General features: G+C 39.5%; 2 protein-coding genes across 2 annotated transcripts; one reads left to right on the plus strand and one right to left on the minus strand.

Moving 5' to 3' along the window:
- Window positions 1-1,254: 1,254 nt before the first annotated feature.
- pou2af2 (POU class 2 homeobox associating factor 2) lies at window positions 1,255-23,180 on the plus strand (the record flags this gene model as incomplete). Its single annotated transcript, XM_079679595.1, is given in 7 exon segments — window positions 1,255-1,291; window positions 1,294-1,372; window positions 1,374-1,426; window positions 2,434-2,534; window positions 16,551-16,590; window positions 19,069-19,373; window positions 20,373-23,180. Coding segments are annotated over 7 exon segments (1,041 nt in total). The 3' UTR covers window positions 20,799-23,180.
- LOC307038238 (uncharacterized protein) lies at window positions 8,020-12,261 on the minus strand. Its single transcript, XM_079679596.1, has 2 exons — window positions 12,189-12,261; window positions 8,020-11,946 (listed from the first exon to the last, which is right to left on the minus strand). Exon 2 carries the CDS (start codon window positions 10,882-10,884, stop codon window positions 9,943-9,945), a length of 942 nt encoding a protein of 313 aa, XP_079535722.1. The 5' UTR covers window positions 10,885-11,946; window positions 12,189-12,261; the 3' UTR covers window positions 8,020-9,942.
- Window positions 23,181-24,299: the final 1,119 nt, after the last annotated feature.

Below are 24,299 nucleotides of genomic sequence, written 5' to 3' on the forward strand. Positions count from 1 at the left end.
TCAGAGATGTCCCACCCCATAGCCTATAACAGAGTACTAGCAAATAGAGGTGTGAGTGTTACATAGTGATGTCATTATTTTACGGAAGTAAAAAAAGGAGTCCAATGGAGGCGTTTCAGGCAGGTGGGGAGTGAGTTGGAGAGAAACTCTCCCTGGAGGGAGCACAGGGATTTTAGACTTTGTAGACCATTTACATGCACATAAACCTAATGCACATCAGGGAAGGTTAACCCCCAAAAAACATTATAGGGCCCCTTTAACTAAAAAGTAGTAATATTTGATTTTAATTTAAAGTACTGGCATCAAAAGTACTTATTAAGCGTAAAAAACATTTCAGAATAAAATATATTAAAATACTGCATTATGATTATTGACAGAATAATGTTTCTATCACAGCTGGTAAAAGTAAAGATCATTTTACTTACTTTGTTTATTGCTGCTCCTTAGAATCATATGTCAATGTTTATACATTAGTTGGTGTATGTTTTGTATTAGCTAATCGTCTGAATTTGTAAAGTAACTAAAGCTGTCAGATAAATGTAAAAAGTTAAAATATTGGCTTCTGAAGTGTAGTGTAGCAGAAAGAAAAAGCAGCATAAAATGAAAATAATAAGTACTTTACAAAGTTGTTCCTAACTAGAATACCTGAGTAAAATTACTTCTCTACATTATGTTAAGCAGAACCTGCCTTGAGCGATTCACCCCTCTTCTACAAACAAAAGGTTGAGGTGATTTATTTGTTTTCAGTTTACATTTTATACAAATTTCAGCATATCAATTTGAGCCAAAGATTGCACATTAATGTCCTTTTATGCAAAAAGAAAAGATTAAAAAGTTACTTATTTGTGGCAGGAGGCAGTGTGCTATCAACTGTCTGACCTGAGATGCAAACCTACAAAAAAAAAAAATGCTTTGGTACATTTTAAGCTTCTTTGTAAAGGTTTATATTTATTCCAGAGATGCCAACTCTCAAACTGAAACAAAAACAGAATCCGTCTCACAGCAGCATCAACAAAATCACAATGTGGAAACAATATATCCTTTAGAATTTGGATGATGAGTAAGGGCTCAGGGAGGAGTGACACGCAGCTTCCCCGTCTCTTCCATTCCCCTGATGCTTCCAACCCCTAATCTTGACTGCAGATGCAAATAGTCTAAAAAACGTCCCTACCAAACATTTGCATTTAAACAAATAGATAAAGGTCATTTTGAAAAGCTGCCTCCTCATGACTGCAGTGTGAGGTGGCATGTTCCATGTGTCCCTGCCCTCCTGACAGCGTAGTTAAAGCTCCACCGCGGCACGCCACTCAGTATGGTGCTGCTGCACACTGGGATTCATCTACTGTAGGCAAATACAGAACAGAGGCACCTGTGTGTGTGTGTGACAGTGTGTTTGTGTGTGAGCTCAACAGCATCATGGATACAGGTAAGATACTCATTGATATACAGGCTGACAGCTGATGTTATTATTTTTGTGATAAATGTTTATGTCTTTGGTAAAAATATGTTTTCCTTTTAAACAGTATTACTTTTTTAAATTTTAAAGTAAAAAAAAAAATTATCCTATTTAAATGTGATAATGTTATTTGTGATTGGGCTCATGTTTGATTATGTTCGCTTATTAAATTAAAGTTGGTAAATAAGTCAATTCAGAAGCAGTTATATATTAATTTTGTATAAACAATACCGTAAGATATTAATTTCTCCATATAACTCACTTATATCACCGTCAGATATTTGAAAGATGCTTTTAAAATCAAGCACGTGTAGAATTTAATGTGCTAATTGATTTGATATCATAATTAAGATTCACATAATAAGATATATTTGCATATCGAATAACAGATATACAGATATGCTGTATTTTGACTTAATCCCAATGAAATGTTATATTTTCTGGAATGTCATTGAGCAATGTGGGGTCTTATCTAAAATATCCATTCAAAAAGCAGGGATCTTTTACATAACGTTTTTTGCATGCAATAACCGTTTGCATAATAAAGTTTGCATTTTCATTGAGTTAAAGCTTGTGCTCTCCAGGAAATCACTCCTGCTAACATTAAATATTTAAAGAACAATGTTTCTATGAAACATGCAGAAAAATATTCTGATGAAATATCTTTATTTGTTTTAAAACGTCTAACCCCCTCCAGTCTTCCTTCACTGTGAAGCATCAGCCAGTGTTTGTAGTAAATTGCCTCTTTTTGGTAGACCATTTGCATTGACCAAACCAAAGGCAATTTCCATGACATTTACAATCCAATCCCAAAGAGTCATTCGCCTACATGAATAAAACTGTGAAACATTCAAATGAACACACATTTGTGGGGATGGATGAAAATGTGTATAAATCTGTTACCACCTCCAGGTCAAACTGTCTCTGGATTTGTTTCAAAAGTGGATTTTCGTACTAATTGTATGCTTTTTGTCTAGAATACTCAAAGAGAGTGTACCAAGGCGTTCGAGTCAAGCACACAGTCAAGGACCTGCTGGCAGAGAAGCGATCCCGACAAACACCCGGGCCCAGATACAACGTAAGCACAATCTCCTAAAGCGCTCAGCCTTTGTCCCGTCTGTCTCTCCCCACTTCATTTTTCTCCCAAACCAAACAGCCACAGTTGACATTCTGTGTGTAGCACAATTAAGTGGTCGCCTTTTAAAAAATCTATTCTCCTTGTTTACATTTTGGCTTGCATTTGTGGACTAACGATCCATGGTGGATCCATTGACCACCTGTACCTCCTCCCTCTGTCTCGGCTCCCCTCGAGCGCATGCAAAGCCATTCTGTAAATAGCTGAGCACTAGACACAAAGCCCAGAGTGCCATCCTGACCTCACAAAAGAACGCTGACACAATGCTCGCACTGGCGATGGCCACAAACTCCCGAAAACTTCCCGAGCTGGAGGTGGGGGCAGGGTGGGAAGCTTGAGGTGGACAGGTAGCATAGAGAAAGGGCAGTGAAGGATTCTGCCCATGCAAAGCTTGATCCATGCACACCTGCCAGCTGACATTGTCCTCTGCCGTGTACAGGCCGCAGACAAGCCTCCTATTGTTGCCTCAGAAACACACGCCGATAGACACAGCCAGCGAAATCAGGCTGGGCTTTAGACCTCTGCATGCACGAGCAAGATGGTCTTTTCACCACCTGTCAAAAGGCTTTACAGGACAGTATGCAATGTTTTTTTTCTGTTTAGCATCGGCTTGTCCACTCTATATATGCAGCCTGCTAACAACTCACGCATTGAAGGGATTGGAAGAAAGACACAGAAGAAGATACCATTAGATGCAACAAAGGGCTCCAAAAATCACCCTCCTCCAATGTAACCCTTTGCATGAAAGGCCCAGAGTTTTCTAACATAAATGCATTTGGCATAGATGGCACAACCAGGTGGCTTACTGCCAACTTTAAGCTAGCAGGTCAGCAAGCCTTATTACCATAGTTGTTGATTTTCAGAATCAATAATATCAAGCAACCCAGTCTCACGGCATTTCGTGTTAGAGTCACGACATTTAATCTATTGATTCGTGTTCACCAACACGATTTCCCCCCTTTTTCTCGTGTCACACAGAACGATTTTAAAAGCAATGTATTTCCATTGGTAGTATGTTTCGTGCCACGTCTTTTTGTCTAGTCGGGTCTTGGAAGACCGGAAGCTGTATGGTTCATAAAAACATATTTTTACTCAATATCAAGCCACGATTATTGTTTTTATTTTAAATCGCATAACGTTTGACTTTTTTTTGCCGTCTGTGAGGAAACAAAATGGGGCTCAGAGCCTCAGAATACTGAAATCTGTATTTTTCAAATCTTTTTTTCCTTCTAATTTGTTATTTTTTTCTAAATAACACACTTTTATTTACTTTATTTATTTGTTTAATTCTATAATCTCGGGCTTTTTTTGGCGTCCGTCAGGAACTGAATTTCAAAATAAAAATAACCGGAAACAGATACACACCCACTGAACTGATTACCCAAGATCCTCAGCTATGGTTGAAGCTCGGGAATTGGATTGTTTAGCCGCAATGCACGTTGGGATATGGTGTTTGCGATATGAAATCCGAAAAACATTTTGAAAAAAAAAATAATAACACTTTAGTCCGAGTGTACTTGCTTTTCTCTCTGGAAGTCATCACATAACGGCATTGTAATACACGGTTCGGCTGCATTAAATATTACACATCTGCCGTAGTTATTTATTTATAGAGCCCTGATTAGAAAACTCCTAGACAAAATGGAAGAAATGCCGCCAAAACTGAATATGTGACGTCGATCATAAATATATCAGCAATTAAACAACATCTTCAATTTCTCTTCACACAATACGTCTCCTTGGAGTATCAACATTAATTTGGCTGACTTTTATATTTGATCCAATTGGTAGATAGGTAGCGGTGCACAGCTGATAGAAAAGGACTTGTAGTTTTTAAAGATATTACTGATTTTACTGTAATACTGAATTGAGAGAAGGGGTTTTGGGTGATGGGAGACACATCTATGGAATCAGAATTTCAATAGCTTACCATTAAATGATGGATATACCTTTCTGTCTGTGATGTTTTACAAATCAGATATTAATGTGTAGAAGTAAAACATGTGAAATAATATAGCAATATCCTGTAAAGTTATGTGAAAACATGAATAAAACTACACATCTTCAGATGTTATACATACATAAGTGTCCTACACTAATAGTACAAAGTTATTATGGCATTGTAGGCTGTGTGTACCTTGTGTGCACCGCCCAGTGGTTAAAGCAAGTTATTGAATTATTTTTTCAATATGTTATATTTGATAAAATATTCGAGTCCAGTTTTGGATAGTCTGCCCTGGTTTCTTTCCATTTCAAAGTGCTGTTTGACGCTCGGCATAACCTTGGCGCACTGCCACTCCAACATCCAATCCCAGAGCTTGAAGATTAATCACGGGGTTTGTAAAGAAAAGGGACTGTAGTCCCAAACGATAGCTGAGGATTATGGGTAGTGTCGTGTCTTCGGCCATCCTAAACTCCGAAATGTTTTTCGGATTTCATATCGCATTAACACCATATCCCAACGCGCATTGCGGCTAAAACATCCAACCACCAAGCTTAAACCATAGCTGAGGATCTTGGGTAATCAGTTCAGTGGGTGTGTATCGCAATGATGCTCGAAATGTCCCTTATAGGCCTACGTCTGTTTCCGGTTATTTCATTTTGAAATTCAGTTCCTGACTGACGCCAAAAAAGCCCGAGATTATATAATCTAAAAAATAAATAAAAACAAGGATAATTGTGTGTTATTGTTGAGTAAATAACAGTGTGTTTTAGAAAAGAATAACAAATTAGGAGGACATTTTACTTTTTTAAATAAAGATTTCAGTATTCTGAGGCTCTGAGCCCCATTTATTTTTCTCACGGATGGCAAAAAAAAATCAGACATTATACCATTTTAATTAAAAACAATAATCGTGGCTTGATATTGAGTAAAAACATGTTTTTATGAACCCTACAGCTTCCGGTCTTCCAAGACCTGACCGGTCAAAAATATGTGCTGCAGGCACGAAGCATACTACCAATGGAAATACATTGCTTTTAAAATCGTTCTGTGTGACAGGGAAAAAAGGCGAAAATCGTGTTGGTGAGCACGAATCAATAGATTAAATGTCGTGACTATAACACAAAATGCCGTGAGACTGGGTTGTATCAAGTCACCCTTTATATTGTATTTGGAGTTGAGACCTTTTAACATATATCTAAATGACCATCACCAATGTTTAATGTATGAGTCATGACACAGTAAGAAGCTGAAGAGGGACATTGGTTTTCAGGGTTTTCAAACTCATCATCAAGAAACAATGTTTCTTCTTTTTCCTGAACACATTAGCTGTAGTTCAATTGACTCAATTCTATTTTTTGTATTGTTTCAGAGTGCAAATCAATATTACACCACTGTCGTTAATAGGTCATTCCTAGCATTTGGTGCCATTTCAGCTAGGGTATTCAAAAATAAAAAACATAATTTTCCATGTTTTTTTTTTATTTAATCTGAATGATGGCTTGTTAAAGTATAAGAAAAATATTTTTGGTCAAGCTCAGGATATTATGCTTACATTTGTTTTTCTTTACCATCCCCAGTTACTGTGTGTGCACCCTGTTACTGTGAAAAATAGTAATAGGGTGGACGGTAACAGGGTGGACATTTTATGCTAAACTTGGCTATTGCTACATGTGTGATGATAATCAAGCTAGCACTTGGTGACAACAGAACCATATATTTGATAGATATATTCACCATATTTTCTAAATGTAAAACAAATGATCAGTTCCACTAAAAATGAGCATAACAGGGTGGACATTTTATGCTTTACCGCAACAGTTAAGTTCTTTAAAACATTATAAAAACGTTGAAGGAAGAACGCATTCACTCTGCTTCTTGAAGATTATTTCCCACTCAAAATGTATCCTTCTTCTTCTTGAGTCATACAAATAGTAGAATAGTAAAGGGGCGTGTCCAGAGGGATTCAAATCAGAGTAACAGGGGGGACATTCAAACAGGGGACACACACTTTATTTTCAATACAAATGAATTAATAACAACAATTTCAATTTGGTGAGGAATATTAGCAAAAGGGTCATACAACACTCACAAAAATGTAGAATTTGTTTGTATTTCTTTGAATTTCTTTTTGTATATCTGCTACAGAAGTTGAGCAAACATGATTAGGGACACAGCAATTTGGCCTACTTGTGCTAAAATCAGAGTAATTATTTAGAATGTTTAATATCCTGGCTAAATAACATTGTTGTTTTATGGTAGAGGGTATAAACATTTAAAACCAAGCTTTTAAAAAAAAAGCATTAGACCTTTTAAATACAAAATATATGATATACATTATATCATATATTTTGTGGTGGGGACCTAAATGGCACTGAATGCTAGGAATGACCCGAATAACATTACATTTGTTTTGATTATATAACATTATGAACAATGACAAACTAGCAAGTCGAAATCTTTGCTAGCATAGCCAAACATCCAACAAGGGCAACAACACAAGAAGTAGCAAGCTAAATATTATAACTAATCTGGATCCAAAGTTATCAACTTTGTTATCAACAGTTAGGCTTAGCAGTTAGCCTAATGTTGGCAAGATGTAGCCCTAAGCTGAATTCACTTGATATGTAATTTCTATCTTTGCTCACTTGCTTTGCTCCATGAGAATACGACATCAATGTTAGCGCATAGCCACTTTACATGTTATCATGTGAATGCAGCTTTAAGCCTTCTGTCCACCAGCATACGTTCTCTTAATCACAGAGATTTGAGGAACAAGAAAACCTTTTCTTCATAAATGATGGAAACAAGTTTCACTATACAGTGCATTTACGCCGTATGTACTTCTCCATACTGTACAACCTGCTGACCAAAGGACAGATGTTGAGAGGGCAGACTGGGATTGGTAGATGCCCTGTTCTCCCTATAACAAGTTGTAACAAATCAACTTTGGTTGTAACACAGTGACATTTGCATTCAAACCATTTATTAGTTGTTGGGGTCTAGTTTCTTTGCCTAAGAGCACCTTAGCCAAGAAGTCCCATGAGCTATCACCGACCACTGTAGCTACAAGTAATACGATCAGTATCATCTCAGTATTACATGTTATTTATTGAAACATAAAAGCTGACATAGATGTTTGAGTGGTACAGACAGGAACAGCTTAAATGTTTGCAACAGCATATGGTAATTATTGAAATGGTCAAAGCTGATGTTATTTCTTTTTATTTAGTAGTAAATGTAATATTCTACAGCACTTCTGACCTAAAAAAACGAAAAAGCTTTATTCATACAACAAGTTGCATTCATTTATTTGAATCATTTGTAGAGCTCTGTTCAATAAGAAGATTAACCTTTATGTATAGCCCTGGGGGAAATTTTGTTTCCACTCAATTGTATATACAGACTGTGTCGTCCTACGTGCACGTATGACTTGTATGACTGTCAGCTAAACACCTTCCACCATCAAGGACTAGAGACCGTAGATGTCGTTTAATCGCTTTTAATCATGAAGAAAGGGAGAAACTAGGAAATAAACACAATACAAGAAGTACATAAATATGCGGAAGAATATTTACACACATTATACATTGAATCAACACCAAAGAACATACACACACGTGGCTGTAGCACAAAATGATGGCTGTAGCTAACGGTAGTTCTACAGAGGAGTTTACAACACACATTAACTATCATCTCAAAACTAGTCTCTATAAACATATTAATTGGAAATGATTGAACACTACGTATCAATTGTACATACCAATAGTGCGACCAAAGGCACGGAACGTCAAGGATTAGAGCAGATTGTGGTCACCAAAAAAACATGTGACTGTCCTGTTCACTTGCAGCTTCCTTTTGCACTAGGTCACATGGTACATATTTTACACATTATGACTACCGCCAGACAAATCCAACAAATGAACAACAATGTCCTGATGAGGACAGAACGCTCCCTGCCTGGTATCTATAGATAACACCTATTAACTGAGCTTCTAAATATCCATGTTCGAATACAGACTAAGTCTGTAATAGGTCTGAGGAAAAGCTTAACACCATCTTCTCTGGTGATCTTGACCTCTACGATGCAAACCTTTTTCATCTTTGCTCGGCAATGCCTTGGTGACCAATGCCAATGGCATTGCCTCTTTGCTTGAGAGTCTTTCACAAGAAAAACAGTTCCAACATCAATGTTTAGCTTGCTCCTGTGCCACTTACTCCTTGTCTGCGAAGTTGAGAGGTGCTGCTTCCTCCATTTGCTCCAAAAGGCATCTGCAAGGAATTGAACCTGAGACCAGTGACGCTTGTACAGGACTTTGGAGCTGAGAAGGTCACTTTCTTCTGTGTGAGTAGGGTAACAGGGGTCAACACCAATGGATCTGGATGATCAGTGGATATCGTTCATGATGGCCGCTACTTCTGCCAAAAGAGTTGTGATGGCCTCATGTCTCTCCACAAGGACGCTGTCAATGTTTAAAGGAACCTGGAGCTCCTTGCAAGCTCTGTGGAAATTGGTGCCTCTATCCGAGCGGATATGCTTCGCTGGACCACGTATGGAAATGAACCATCTGAGGGGAGAGAGACGTTTAAGGTTATGTGATCGGTTGTCTGGACGATGTCGCCTCTGCCTCTTGAAGGGTGAAGGGGCAACCTAGTTGTTGGTATCATCCTTTCGGAACCCTTGTTCCATGGTCTTTATGAAGACCTTGTCTTCAATCGAGGGAGCTATTTTGTCATCTTCCTTAGTTCTTTGGAACACTGTACACCCAAGATGGTCTTCTCCTTTTTCACAGGTGGTGTCATCACTGAAGTAGCTCTTTGTGGGGTCAGTCAACATAAAGCCGCTTTATCTTTCTTTGATGAGGAGGTGATTCGGACAAGGTTGAAAGAGAGATGGACGACCGTTCTCTAGCGTGCTTGTGAAGAGAGTGTTCACCATGGATGGCTTATGAACATTTCCCAAACAGACGTCTCCCACGATGACCCATCCTATGTCGAGCCTCTGAGCATAGGGTGCATCGTGAGGACCATTGATCTGTTGCCGCACCTTGTGTACTCTTATTATGCCCCTTCCAAGGAGAAGCAGTATTGGGGCTTGGTTGTCCATCTTAGGAATCTGAAGAGCTACAGATTTCAGGTATGCGTGGTGGAGCGCAGCTTCTGGAGTGGGGATTTCTGATCTGTTGTTAGGAATCTGGTTACACTCAATTAGCGTAGGGAGAGATAGACAAACCTGCCCATCGAGAGGTTCGATTTGGAAATAATTAGCTCTTCTTCCAGCTGTCTCTACCACTCCTGCGCATGTCTTCAGTGAGTAAGGTGACTTGGGGCCTTGTATCTTGAAAAGATCAAAGAACTCTGGGCGAGAAAGTGATCTGTTACTTTGATCGTCGAGGATGGCATAAAGCTTTACTTCTTTCTCTGGGTAACTTGAGTGGCTCTAACAAGACATATCTTTGAACACGACCTGCCGCTCAGGTCTCCACCGCAGACGCTTGTACACAGGGCTGCAATATCAGCAGGTGTACTTCCATCCTCCCCGCCATACCCTATGGCAGGGTCAATGGCCTTTGCCTTCCAGGTTGGGGGTCCTGGATGTAGAGCTGTATGTGATGTTGAGGCGCAACATCTGTAACAGATCCGATATTCCTTAAGAAAGGCCTTACGATCTTCAAGGGATTTCTCTCTAAACCCGCAACATTTTTGTAGAGGATGAGGCTTCCTATGGATAGGACACTGTCTGCCAGGCTCCTCAGTCATCTTTTGAGTCATCTCTGCATCGGAGGGGGAAGACACGTCGGTATTATGGACTGAAATAGTTGTTCTATTATTGCTTTGCTTGAAGGCAGGCGTTTCTGAGTAATACAGGGTATTGTTGAACATGGTAAGATCAAAACTGGGGACATTTCTTGTCATTGCTTGTTTGCAGACAAAGTCCACAAAGAAGGGAAATGGTGGAAATGGTACACCGTTTTGACGTTTGTATCGGGTGCCCTCACTTATCCATCTCTCTTGTAGGTTGTATGGTAATTTTTGTGCAATGGGGTTGACGCCACGTGAGGTATCTATAAAGGCGAGGCCCAATAGATCTCCCTCAGCCTTGGCAGAAAGAACCTCCATCAACAGATCGCCCAGCTCTCTCAACTTCTGAAATTCCTTGTTCGTCAACTTGGTGAACCCATAAAGTCTCTCGAAGAGTGAGCTCTCAATAGCTTCTGGTGATCCGTAACAGTGTTCCAGTCTCTCCCACACCATTGCTAACCCTCTTTCAGATTGGTTCACATTCACTGCTCTGATACGCCTTGCATGACCAGCAGACTCATTTCCTAGCCATTTGACTAGCAGGTCCATCTCTTCGCTAACCAATAACTCTAGGCCTCTGACTGTGTTAAAAAACAAAGCTCGCCAGGCTCTAAAGCTTTCTGGATGATCGTCAAACTGTAACAATCCTGTGCTGACAAGTTTGCGGCGAGCAAATCATCTCAAAAAGTCTGTCATGCTCTGACTCTCCTTTGCGTTACCAGCTAATGGAGTGCTGTGGTGTTGAGCTGGTGGACGGTTACGATCATTGAGTCCTCCTGTCCTCATCCATCCATGATTCTGTCCAACTTCAACTGAATATCTTCGTTCTGATCTATGTTCCAACTTGACTGACTGTTGAATGGGAGCATTAGTCAGTAGAGGAGAGTTATTGGCATTATCTTGGTTATACAGTGCAGAGAAAATCCTATCCTGCTGTGGCAGAGCGCTTCCATATCCATTAATGGTTTCCATTTCTGGCATTGACCGAAGGCTATTGTGTGATTTGGGATGTTGAAGTACGTATTTGGATGTATGCTCTTCGGCGTCTTCGGGTTTGAGTGGGGGCTCTAATTTGAAGCTATGTTTATCCCCATCACTGTCTGCTGCTGCCTCGAGGAATTCTGCCTCAGCAATAGCAGCGGCTGCTTCTCTTTCCATGTTCAGGACATACAGAGATGCATCTACACGTGCTCTTTCTATTTTCATTTGCATTTCTTGTTTAGCAAAATAAACTTGTGCTCTTGCTGCTTCTGCTTTTGCACGTGCAATAGCTGCTGCTTTGTTTGTGGAAGCACTGCTTTTCACGGAGCTTGATGCGACAGACCTGACTTTGAACGAGTTGCTTGTTTTTCTTCCATTGTGAAGCCGAGGATGAGGTGTTTTCGTTAGCGCTGTTGTTGTAGTCTTCTCTCTTAGCTGTAATGTAGCAGCAGTAACTTGTATCTACTCAAACCTGTTGTCCGGCCCGCTAGAAAGCTATTGTTTCACTGTGTCGTCCTACGTGCACGTATCTCTTGTGCACTTTGACTGTCAGCTAAACACCTTCCACCATCAAGGACTAGAGACTGTAGATATCATTTAATCGCTTTTAATCGTGAAGAAAGGGTGAAACTAGGAAATAAACACAATACAAGAAGTACATAAATATGCGGAAGAATATTTACACACTTTATACATTGAATCAACACCAAAGAACATACACACACGTGGCTGTAGCACAAAATGATGGCTGTAGCTAACGGTAGTTCTACAGAGGAGTTTACAACACACATGAACTCTCATCTGAAAATTAGTCTCTATAAACATATTCATTGGAAATGAAAGAACACTAAGTTTATATCAATTGTACATACCAATAATGCGACCAAATGCACGGAACGTCAAGGATTAGGGCAGATTGTGGTCGCCAAAAAAACATGTGGCTGTCCTGTTCACATGCAGCTTCCTTATGCACTAGGTCACATGGTACATATTTTACACATTATGACTACCACCAGCAGGGGGAGACAAATCCAACAAATGAACAACAATGTCCTGATGAGGACAGAACACAGACACACAGTACACGTCAGGGTTTCCGTTAGCCGGTAATTACCAGTTTTTAGCTGGTAAAATGTAATAAAAACCGGTAAATTAAAAACCCGCCGATGTCCCATGTTCCGATCGATTGGCCGCCGATCATTATCGGCCGATATTCACTCTTAATAGTTTGATCTGTGCTCTCTATAAAGGCCGATCAGGAGAGCTGGATCTGATTGATATGGACATAAACGCGAGTGAAGTGTAACTGGACGCGAGAGAGAGATCAGATCAGCTGCTCCATAATCACCTGAAGCCCCCCCCCAACTGTTTTTCTGCATGAGAAACTGACGGGCTGTCAGGAGAGAGAGGAAAAGAGAGGATCTGTTTCTCCCGTGTTATTATTCAAAGTTAATGTAAACTTTTGAATAATGTACTTCATCCACTACAAGTAGTTTCTTTGAATGTAATAATTATGTTGTTTGTTGTTTGTGGAATCATTTATTAAAAAATGAATCTGAATGTTTCGATCTGTTACGATTATAAACTGAAGCAATATACAAATGACTCCCATTCACTGAGTTTTAAACATCAGCATATCCGGTCATAGTCCGGTAATTACCTGCTAACGGAAACTCTGCTACACAATTCATATTAGTATTATTGAAACATGACCGGTAAGTTTCAAATTTGTCCGGTAAAATGAATTCTGTCCAGACATTTGACCGGCGAGAAAAGATCCTAGCAGAAACCCTGGTACACGTATATGCAGTAGGTGCACAGGCACATGCATTTTTTGTTATACAGACACAGTACAAATACACACAGGCACATGCAGGAGAGGTCCGGAACGGAGAGACAGCCAGTCGGTCCGACACCAGGCAGTAGTTGGGGGGTCGTGAACCGACGACCCTTCAATTCCAAGGCCAAGTCCCTACAGACTGAGCGACTGCTGCCCCAAAATATGACTGTACTTCTAGAGTATTTTTTAAAGACAAAACCTGGTGATATTTCTGGTGTTTTTCTTAAAAACTCATTTTAAATTCACAATTCTGAAGTCAAGCCAATTAATAACCAAACAAGAAAGGATAGAAGGCAGAAGTTTAAAGTCAATAGATAAAAAGAGACATAAAAAAGAAAACTAGATAATATATTACAATATACGGGCATACATACAGTATGGCATGGATTTCTCACAATCAAATTAGTTCATAGCTTCACTTTTGCAATGTCTCTTCAATGTTACATTTTTTAATAAATTGAGACAAACTAAGTAGGTTTCCTGACTTTTTCAAGAGCCAAACTCGCATTCTCCCAACTGATTACATTTAGGAGCTATTAAAAATGATACATGCAGACCTTACAAAGAGACACAAACTGACTAAAGCCATCCTTGTGTTAGCTTATGCTGCCTTTTTATCTCTGGGAATAAAGGGCCATTGAGAGTGAAGAGCAAACTGTGACCGCAGCAGAGCAGCCTCCTCATGTAGGAACACGGAGAGCCACAGTGACAACATAAAGATCTTACATAATTTCACCTCAGCTGCCCCTCTTTGCTGAGCACTGTTTGCATTCATATTGAGGTGATGTGCCCAAACACGCTGCCATTACATAAATGACCTGCACTGTGAGAAATGTAAGTCAGTGAAATTGTATAAAGCTAAAGGAGAGACTTTGTGTATTACCGTTTATAAGAAAAGATTCCAGATAAACTCCAGATAAAACAGTGGTGCAAGTTGTTGTCAGAAAAATAGAACTGACAAAGAAAAATGATAAACTGTGTATTCTTACTAAGAATGTGCGTGCATGTTCTTTTATTATTGCACGGAATAGGTGCAACTTTATTTTAACTACCAGTATCAGTATATCGTGCAGCAGATGGGAGTATACGTCTGTGAAAGGAGTTTTGCATAGGAAGGAAGACCTTTCCTGCAAAATAATGTTTAAGTACAACATCATTACCGTGTCCTTCTCCTGCACACACACACACACACACACACACACACACACACACACACACACACACACACACACACACACACACACACACACACACACACACACACACACACCACACACGCACGCACGCACGCACGCACGCACACACACACACACACACACACACACACACACACACACAAAGTGCCTGTCTCTGGACACTGGAGCCAGCTGATTTCCATACGCAGCCTTCAGAGATGCACTGAGCCATACCTGGGCCAGATGAGGAAGTCTTGGCACTGGCAAATCACATTCAAATTCAACCCTCAAAATTTGCTTGCCTCCCAGCCAACGCGGCTTAATATCAACTCTTTCATGTTAGCAATATGCAAAGAAGAACCTGTCGAACTCTGTTGTTGTGTCCCTGCACTCTGCATCAATATCTGTCTGCTTTAGAATATAAAATGAAGAAGCTTTTATAATTTTAACATTAATCAGATATTTTTTGCTGAAATAAATATTATATTATTGGTAACATAAAACATTCCTCAAATGTGTTTGAGTATGAAGCAGCACAGGTTAATAACTGGTTGGAGCACTGACCAAAAACAGACCACAAGTAGTTTTTATTGTTATGTATGAACACACATGTTCCTGTGGGTCCCCATTCAAAATAAGTATTGTCGTACATTTTTATTATCAGAAAAATCATGCTTATTCTAAGTGACCAAAAACGTGAAACAAACGGAGAATAATAAAGGATTTTTTATGTAAGTATTAACAGACTTTCACAATGTTGCGATTGAATTGGTCTATCCTTTATTTATGAATGGGGACCGTATGATTCATGATTATATTATCTAAGATGGTTTTTCTCTAAAAAGGAAATCCACTAAAAACCTATGCAGTTTATAAAAATGTTATCTTCCCGAAATGTAAAGTACAGTGGGTCAAATGTGCTTTTTTGTGCAACTTTTGATATGATTATCCCAAAGGTTGTATACATTTTTATTTTTTCAGGCTAATTGATCAGTACCTAATAGTCTAGGGTGAAAGGGAAGTAACCAAATGTAAAACAACCCAGGGAAAAAAGAAAGAGGAAACTGATTTACCAAAATGAAAAGATACTCTTTAATGACTCAAAGTTAATGAAGGACTTGGACCACCTGAGGGAGAGGGAGAAAGAGACACGCACAAACAAAACACGTAACAATAATCATGACAAATGTAATATTGTGGCATACCTAGCAGGAACCGTCTTCCAATTCCCTTTTGTCGAATCCTTGTTCTGCACATTCTGCTGTGCACAGATTGCTCGTGCAACAGGATGCTTTGTAATGAGGACATTTGATATTCTTGAAACAAAAAGCCCTTTGGCTTTTGGCTCTACCTGCTCCTCTTTTTTGCATGTATAAATATTTTCTTTCAGCTGTTTTCATTTGATCTTAAACGTGATACAAGAGTGAACAAATCAGATGTCAGGCTGAACTTAAAATATTTATATTTGATGAAAATGTACTAAAACTAAATTAATTTCTGCTGCAGATTTTCCTTTCACCCTGACTCTATAATAATGTAACTTGTATCTTATGACCCTTGGGAGTGGACCGACTCCTAGGTTAGGAACGATAACATAGAAAAGAGTTTAAACCATGTCTATTTAACTACGTGGTTAGGACAGGATATACTTTATTGATCCCAATTTGGGAAATGTTTGTGTTGCAGCAGCATAAAAAGAGATGGCATTGTACAATACAAATTAAAAGACTAGAAATAAACAAGAAAGTACAAAAAATATACATGTTGGATTCACAAATGAACAATAACAAGATATAAAGCAAGTTACATGTGTTGTTTGAAACAAGGGAGAGACACACTGGACTACCATTACTCTGAGCAGCATTGGGATTGGTTGCAAATTTCTTTAAGAATTCATTTCAACATGTTACTTGTATTTATAGCTTGGTGCCATATCAGTAAACGTATCACTTTAGTTTTATTTTAATCTTTATTATAGCAGTAGGATGGACGGATGAACTTTGGAAGTAAATAGTGGATTTTCATATAAACATAATGTTTAATTAGCATGCGTCAGCCACATATACATGCTGTGTTAACAGGAAGCATGTGACTAAGCAGTCATTGTGATTCATTTACATTTATGAGGGAGACACTTCAGGTAATTCAGGTGGATAACATGCTATGAAGGACTCATCACGTTTATACGCCTAATTTCATGTCTTATGTCTGTGTCACAGGCAGGATCACCCTCTCCGCCGTCTTTCGTCCAGATGCCAGGTGAGACTGCAAATGAATACAACTTTAAAGATCTTCACCACTCACACTTTACTGCATTCCAGACACAGCTGTCAACAGGCTTTAATAAACACTGTCATTAAAACCTGAAAGGATCATTTGTACTTTGATTGAGTTCTTAGTTGTCTGACTATTTCAAGAGTTTGAAGGTAAACACTGTGGTCACAGCCAAGCCCGCCTTAACCTGCCATCAGGCCCTGGGGCTGTTTTGTAGGCCCCCTATTTAAACAACAAATCCAAGTCATTTATAGCCTTGGCAGGCTGTGTGATCACACACACACACACACACACACACACACACACACACACACACACACACACACACACACACACACACACACACCACTAATTGCGCACCATGAACAGCAATGGCCTCAATGCCAGGTATCAGTAGATGAGAATGATCATTACCTCCGGTGGATTACAGTAACACAAACCTAGTTATGTAAAACGATGCACAACACATTTAAACTGGCAGGCTACTGGGAATCAAAGAATAGTGCAGCATTGAATTACCTCTTTAGCAGTGCTTCCGAAAAAGCCTTTATGATGTTCTTAAAATCCATCTCACGAAGAATGTCATGCTCAATTGACATCAGTGTTAGGTTTCCTTTTCTGAGCACCACTCTCAAACTTTGTCTTCTCCGAAATTGTCTACTAAACAACCTTCATCTGTCACTCAATCACTCGCAATTTGAATAATTCACATGTGAAACATATTCTCATTCTGATTGGCTGTGCCCACTGACTGTTACGGAGTCATCATTTTTGAGAACAATCTCTGGAATCCATCGATCTGATTGATTAACTTATTTGATTAGCGGAGCAAATGATCAAAATAGTATGGAGGGAAGATATTTTTGTTTGGATTACTGGTCTGGGGGAAGCTTGCGTGTGTGTGTGTGTGTGTGTGTGTGTGTGTGTGTGTGTGTGTGTGTGTGTGTGTGTGTGTGTGTGTGTGTGTGTGTGTGTGTGTGTGTGTGTGTGTGTGTGTGTGTGTGTGTGTGTGTGTGTGTATACGTGTGTGTGTTTGTGTATTTTTGCGTTTGTGTGTATTGTGTTTGTTTCCCGGGGAAAACACTCACGAGAAACACCGGCTGTTGTTTTGCTTGCTGTGACGTTAAAGAGCCTGTGACACGAACCCAACAACTGTTGTGCAATGAAATAGTGGGCTACTAGTAATCTCGAACCGTCAGTTTAAAAAAGAAAAAGCGATACCGTTCCGATAAATATCAATAATTTCGAACATCGCGGGAAAATTCCTTCGACTCATTTTGAGGTTTTGGGGGAAGCCGGAAGTGACGTCAATGCGGGAACGCTTCACTGTGCGGCGAGAGAGCCAAACACGGACAAAGTGTGTTGTCATGCGTAGAAATTGTGAATTACTGAGTTTAGGCACGTTAATAACGTTTAAATGAAGTTGACTACAGTAGGCTATATTCATATTTGTCAGTGCTTTCATGTCAATTCGGCGAACATAAACATAAATGATCGTGGTGAAGATGATGATTAAATTAGGATTAAAAATCGGTAGTGAGAGCTGCTGAATTTCCTCCCGTGGGATGTGATATAAAAACAAATCGATTATTTTTGTAAACTCAAGTGGATGAAACTACATTTATTAGTGCTTTCATGTCAATTCGGCGAACATATGATACATTAAATGATCGTGAGGATGATGATTTAAAAATCTTTTGTTTGAGCCGGTCTGCATTTCCTGATGAGAAAACAAACCTTAGCTTTTTGTAGTTGCAGTCAGTGGTGTAGTGGGCGTTGGACGCGGGGATACGCCGTACCCCCACTTATTTGAAACATGATTTCTTTTTGTAATAGTCTAAAATCATTGCCAGTGTTATCAGTTGCAAGAGTGTGTTTGTTGTAATAATGACGAAAACATAATAGGCAGATTTCACAGTAATTATAATAAAAACGTAGCTCAAGCATTTATGCAACTTGATTTGAAGCGTGTGTGTGTGTGAGGGGCAGAACTGTGTGTGTAGGGTGACCAGGTGTCCCGCACTGTGCGGGACTGCACACACAGCATTTTTATTATTTGTCCCGCGTCTCACACATTGAGACTATGTCCCGCATTTGAGTGATAGTCGGGCAGAAAGGCCGGATCGGTTCGCTGACAGCCGGCACCGCCCTTTATTATTATATTGTCTAAACGGCATCATGTAGGCCTAAATTGCGCTGACAGGCGACACAGAGGTCCCCAAGCCCCAAGATAACAGATACTAATAATTATAATAATAATATTAACACCATTTTAATTACATTACAATTAAAATAAAGGCATAATACATATACATAAATAAATATGTATTGATGAATTGTAGTGCACTTGCAATTCGTCTATAACTGTTTTTGTTTTAGTGTTGGTTCGGTGTTTGACGTTATCCTGCGTTGGGATGCCTCTGGTGTAAAAGCTATTTTTCTTGACCATTCTGTTCTCCACAGGGTCTCACATGCTGCCCAGTTATTACGGCATGAGGCGCTCCTTCATCTCGGACTCAGACTTCTGCCCGTCCACTAAGCAGTTCTCCCCTGATGTGTACTCCCCCTCGCTGGGGGGTAAGCCCCTGGGCTGCGAGCCCTCCTCCATGAGCAGCTACTCCTCCTTCATCGACAGCTACTACCCGGAGACCTTCGGGGATTACCGCAGCGCCGCCGCCTTCTCAAGCTCCGGAGGCTCTTTCCTTCCCTCCTCCGCCCTCTCATCCCTGCTGCCGCCCTTCACTGGAGAGTCCTCACACTTATTTCTGGTAGGACAGGGTCTCTCTCTGTGTGTGTGTGTGTGTGTGTGTGTGTGTGTGTGTGTGTGTGTGTGTGTGTGTGTGTGTGTGTGTGTGTGTATGTGTGTGTGTGTGTGTGTGTGTGTGTGTGTGTGTGTGTGTGTGTGTGTGTGTGTGTGTGTGTGTGTGCGTGTGTGTGTGTGTGTGTGTGTGTAAATGTCCAACCTTGCAATGTTAAAGAGGCCTGATTATGCTTTTGGGGTCCTCCCTTTCCTGTAGTGTGTTATACAGGTTTGTGTGCATGTAAATGGTCTGCAAAGGCTAAAATCCCAATGTTCCCTCCAGAGGGAGTTTCTCTCTCTCTCTTGTGTGTTGTTTATGTTTTTGTTTTAGAAATGTCTGCCTTTCTTTTCAGAGTGTGTTTTCAGTGTGCTTGATGACCTAAAAAAAAAAATTGTAATTCACCCTGTAGTGTCACTTCTGGTTAAAGAAAACAAGACTTTAAGGGCTAAAAGGCTAATGAGGTGTGTATTAGCAATGTATATAACAGTTTAGCTTAAGTGGCTGCCTGTTTTAAATCACATTCTAATTGGAGCATATTTGCCATGAGGTAGGCCTATATATCATATTTTGAGTTTGTTGAGTTGCTGCACTGTTTTAGCCCGAGACCCTGAGACCAACAAATCAGTAACTCAGAAATATCTCTAAATACTTTTACATTTCCGATTCATTGAGAATATAGAAACAGTGTTGAAAGGAGATTTTTTACGAATGCCTTTAATGATTTAGTTACAAAAATCAAAGAGGTGACATCACATTGAATACATCCAATTAATTTGCACAGCTTAACCATCGCTTTTACATCCTGGATGTCTTTTTCATTCTGGGAAACAGGACAACAGTGTATAAAGTTAAAGGAAAATATGAATGAGTCAAAGAACATATATTCCAATATCATGAACAGACAGTGTTCACTTCCTGTAGTCAGCAGAGGAAATGATTGAGTGATCTCTTTACTTCCTGCCTCAGAGGGACTCATGGGAGCAGTCTGTTCCTGAGCCGGTCTCCCAGGTGGAGGCTCTGTGTCCGGACAGCCTGGCCTCCGTCAGCGTGCCACCCTCCATGCCCAGCCCGGACCCCCCGGGGAGCCCGTCCCAGTACCGCTCCCCCAGCCGAGGCTCCTCCATGGGCCAAGTCTCCAGCAGCCAGCCCTACACCCTGCACTCCCTGGAGGAAGCCCACTACCACCCACTGAGCACCAGCAGCACCTACACGGTCCCCAACAGCTCCTTCCCCTGCCCCTCTTACATGGGCGTCCCCATCAGCGACCTAGTGTCAAAAATGGTGACAGACGAGGCCTCCAGCCTCCCGCCCAACGGAGAGGCGCACTCCTCCTGGGCCAAAGAGGACGGAGTGAGCTCCTGGTCGCCATACGAGATCAGGAGGGCCTACTGACCGCAGGAGGGTCTCCATCTCTAACAAGATGGAGGTCTCACAGACTATTGAACACTGAACAAGCACTTGACAGAACAGAGAAGACTCAAACATCTGTAAAAGTGTGATTTGAAGACAATTTCCGCCATGTACAAAGAGAGGATTCAAGTTTTGTTAGTGAAGTAGCATAGTTTGACCAAAGTGAAATGTATACTTATTTGTAAAAAACTAAATCCAAAGCATGTGTGTCCTTTTTGCTTGATTTGTAACACACCTATAAGCCTTAAAATAAAAATTAAATAAACAATGTATATGAAGTTAACCAATTTGTGCCAAAAAAAGAGCAATAATTAGACCCTCCAGAAAAACGCGATTCTGCGATCGCAGAATTTACCGCATAATCAGCAAAATGGCGCAGATTTCTAAAAGGCCGCATATTTATCAAAAGGCCGCATAATCCCCGCATTTTTCCACACAAAGTAGAGAAAAAAAAAAGTTAACTCGTCTTGACATGACGTCATCAGCTCGCGCATCACAGAATGTAAACAACACTGTATAGAGTCAACGTGTGGAGCTCACACGATAGAGAAAACACCACGATGAAAATATCTAATCCATCTCATTTACCGACGAACATTTCTACTAAAGACCGGGCAAAAAGTGGGGGGAAACTATTCTGCACCCCGTGCAACTGTGTGTTGGAGCATAAGAGAAAATCGACGGTGACGACCCACTGTGATTCATTCAAACATTCGAAAATGCATTCTGCTGCTGCGGACAAGAAAGCCAAACAACTCACGTTCACGAGGCATCAACCTCCAAAACCCTTTCGAGGGCTACAAGAAACGAGGTGAGTAGCCTACAAGATTGAAGCTGCAGATAACGAACGAGTAAATGAAAACAGAATGAGGCGGAGAAGTGTGTGTGTGTGTGTGTGTGTGTGTGTGTGTGTGTGTGTGTGTGTGTGTGTGTGTGTGTGTGTGTGTGCGTGTGTGTGTGCGTGAGATTAAAATAGCCCAATTGCTTTTACAATAAATAAACATTGAATGTGTTTAATTGAATAGTAAAGGGGTTTAACGTTAGTGGCAGGTTGTGTGTGAGAGAGAATAAATAAGACAGCCCAATATTTAAAAAAAAATCGATAATTTTTTCCCGCATATTTAGCATATTTCGCAACTTTCCGCATATTTCGAAACTTCCCGCAGTTTCACCGCATAAAATCACATAAAACCCCGCATGTTTAATCGCATAATCAAGGATTTTAGCCCGCATAATCAAGGAATTTAGCCCGCATAATCAAGGATTTTGCCCGCGTTTTTCTGGAGGGTCTAAATAAGAATGATAAGAAGAGAAAATAGTGGCTAGTGGTGGTCTAATGGATAGTGAGGTGGGCTGAAGATTGGAAGGTTGTGAGTTCAAATCCCGCCAGGAACACCAGTACTAGTGTGCCCTTGAGCAAGGCACCTAATCCGTAGTTACTCCAGGGAAAATGTTCCTGTAATCGGTAATTGTAAGTCGCTTTGGATAAAAGCGTCAGCTAAATGAAATGTAAAAAATGCCACACATATTTTTCTGATCAAGTGAAAAATGTAATTTGTATCAAGGAATGAAGAAAAGCGCTAACATTGTGTTTGTTAAATCTTTTCATATACATTTGTTTACACTGAACATGTGTGTATATCTTTGATTTTTAACTTATGGGTTTTCAGATACCAAAAACATGACTTACTTTATTGCAGTTTCTAAGATATGGACATTTTCTTTGCACATTTTAGTCTTTGGGCACATCAGACTTCTGTCCCTAAAATATAATGAAGGTTGTAACGTCCAGCTTCTGGTCATCTCAGATGTGCAATAGCATTCAAAATCACCATACAAACACACTATAACTATTCTGAAGTTGTAATTACATGTGAGGAAATGTGTTGGTGTTTCATTTTGTTTTGGTTGACACCTATGATTGAAAAAGGACAGAGTATCCTGCCATAAAATATCATTGATGTTGAAAAGATAACAGAAATTAAAACACCTTTAATGCTAACATTCTTTCACACATTGTATTACAATGTACAACACAAATCTTTAATGTAAAAACGATTTGTTCTTCTAAAGATTGTTTGATGAATACAGTCAGCACTGTTTGATGTATAAAATATACTTTTCACTTATGTGAGCTCCATATTTTTTACCCCATTGTGTTGGAAATCATTTTAGATTTGAATATCTCATTTACTTTACAGTTAATCAGGAATACAATAAGATTTATAATGGTGTGATATCCGCTCCGATGACAAGTGATTATCGATGATTAAATATGTTATTAACTGTCTACTATACACCAGTTATGAATGATTCTTGAGAGCAGTAATCAAAAAAAATAATAAACACATTCAAATATCATTATATATGCCTACACCAACACTTGTGTGTGTTATAAACCATTTAAAAAGTGTGTGTGAGTAGTTTTAATAAATGTTAAATATGGGAGATAATATTAAATATTATCGAATAAACATAGCACTTATTTTTCATCAAGCTTTTCAACCAAGCAGTGGTGGAAGGAGCACTCTGAATGTTTTATTAGGTAAAGTAAGACTCTGTTACAAGTAGTACAAGGAAAAGTCTGGCATTCAAAATCTTACGTGAGTAAAACTACAAGTACAAGTATCAATATACTTCTATCAACAAAACTGAAAGTACTCATTATACAAATGGGCCATTTCCAGAAAGAAAAAAACGTTTTATATCCCAGGATTATAATTAGTGTTACATTAATGTGTACATCATTTTTGGGAGGAGGGCTAACTTTAATCACTTTTTGTACAATCCTTGTAATTCATTTGTTTAATTCTTTTTTGCAATAATAATATGAACCTGCAGAAACCAATCCTTGTGTATATATATATATATATATATATATATTAGAGATTGTATTTCATCAGAGATGATAAAAGGGTGTTAACGTGAAAAAAACTTGAATATTGGTCAATTAATTTTCAGTCGTTTAACCCTCCTGTTGTCTTCGGGTCAAATCTCACCGACTTACTACTTTCATCGATCATAACTTTTTTGTTTTACATTCGATTGCATTAAAGCTTTATGATATCCTTCACAAAAGACATTTGAACATGGAAAATTGCTGATCACCACTTTCATTGAATTTTGTATGATTTAGTCAACTTTGTAACACCCATGGTGTTCCTGGTCAAAAATTACCGTTTGGAGTCTATTTGTATATAACATTACAAGACTGATTCTTATTATTAAATTATATGCTTATTGTCCTCATGAGATTGCTATGACTATAGAATAAATAGACACAATCACTAATCCCAGGTTCTGATGGGTTAGATACCAACGAGGGGAATAGTCAGAAGAAAGTTTTAGCTTGCAATAGAAAGTAGCAGAAACCAGATGCAGGCACTGTAGAAACAATTGAGTTATTGAGGCTAGCCTTGGCTGCCTGGGTTAGCTCCGCGCCCATGCATAGCTAGGAATCAGTATAACCAAAATTACACTTTT

The sequence above is a fragment of the Notothenia rossii genome (genome assembly GCF_949606895.1).
Source record: "Notothenia rossii genome assembly, chromosome: 4".
Lineage (NCBI taxonomy): Eukaryota > Metazoa > Chordata > Actinopteri > Perciformes > Nototheniidae > Notothenia > Notothenia rossii.

Bases quoted from the DNA above. Each gene is read 5' to 3' on its own strand.
- LOC307038238 (XM_079679596.1), bottom strand. From the start codon at position 10,884: ATGGACCTGCTAGTCAAATGGCTAGGAAATGAGTCTGCTGGTCATGCA.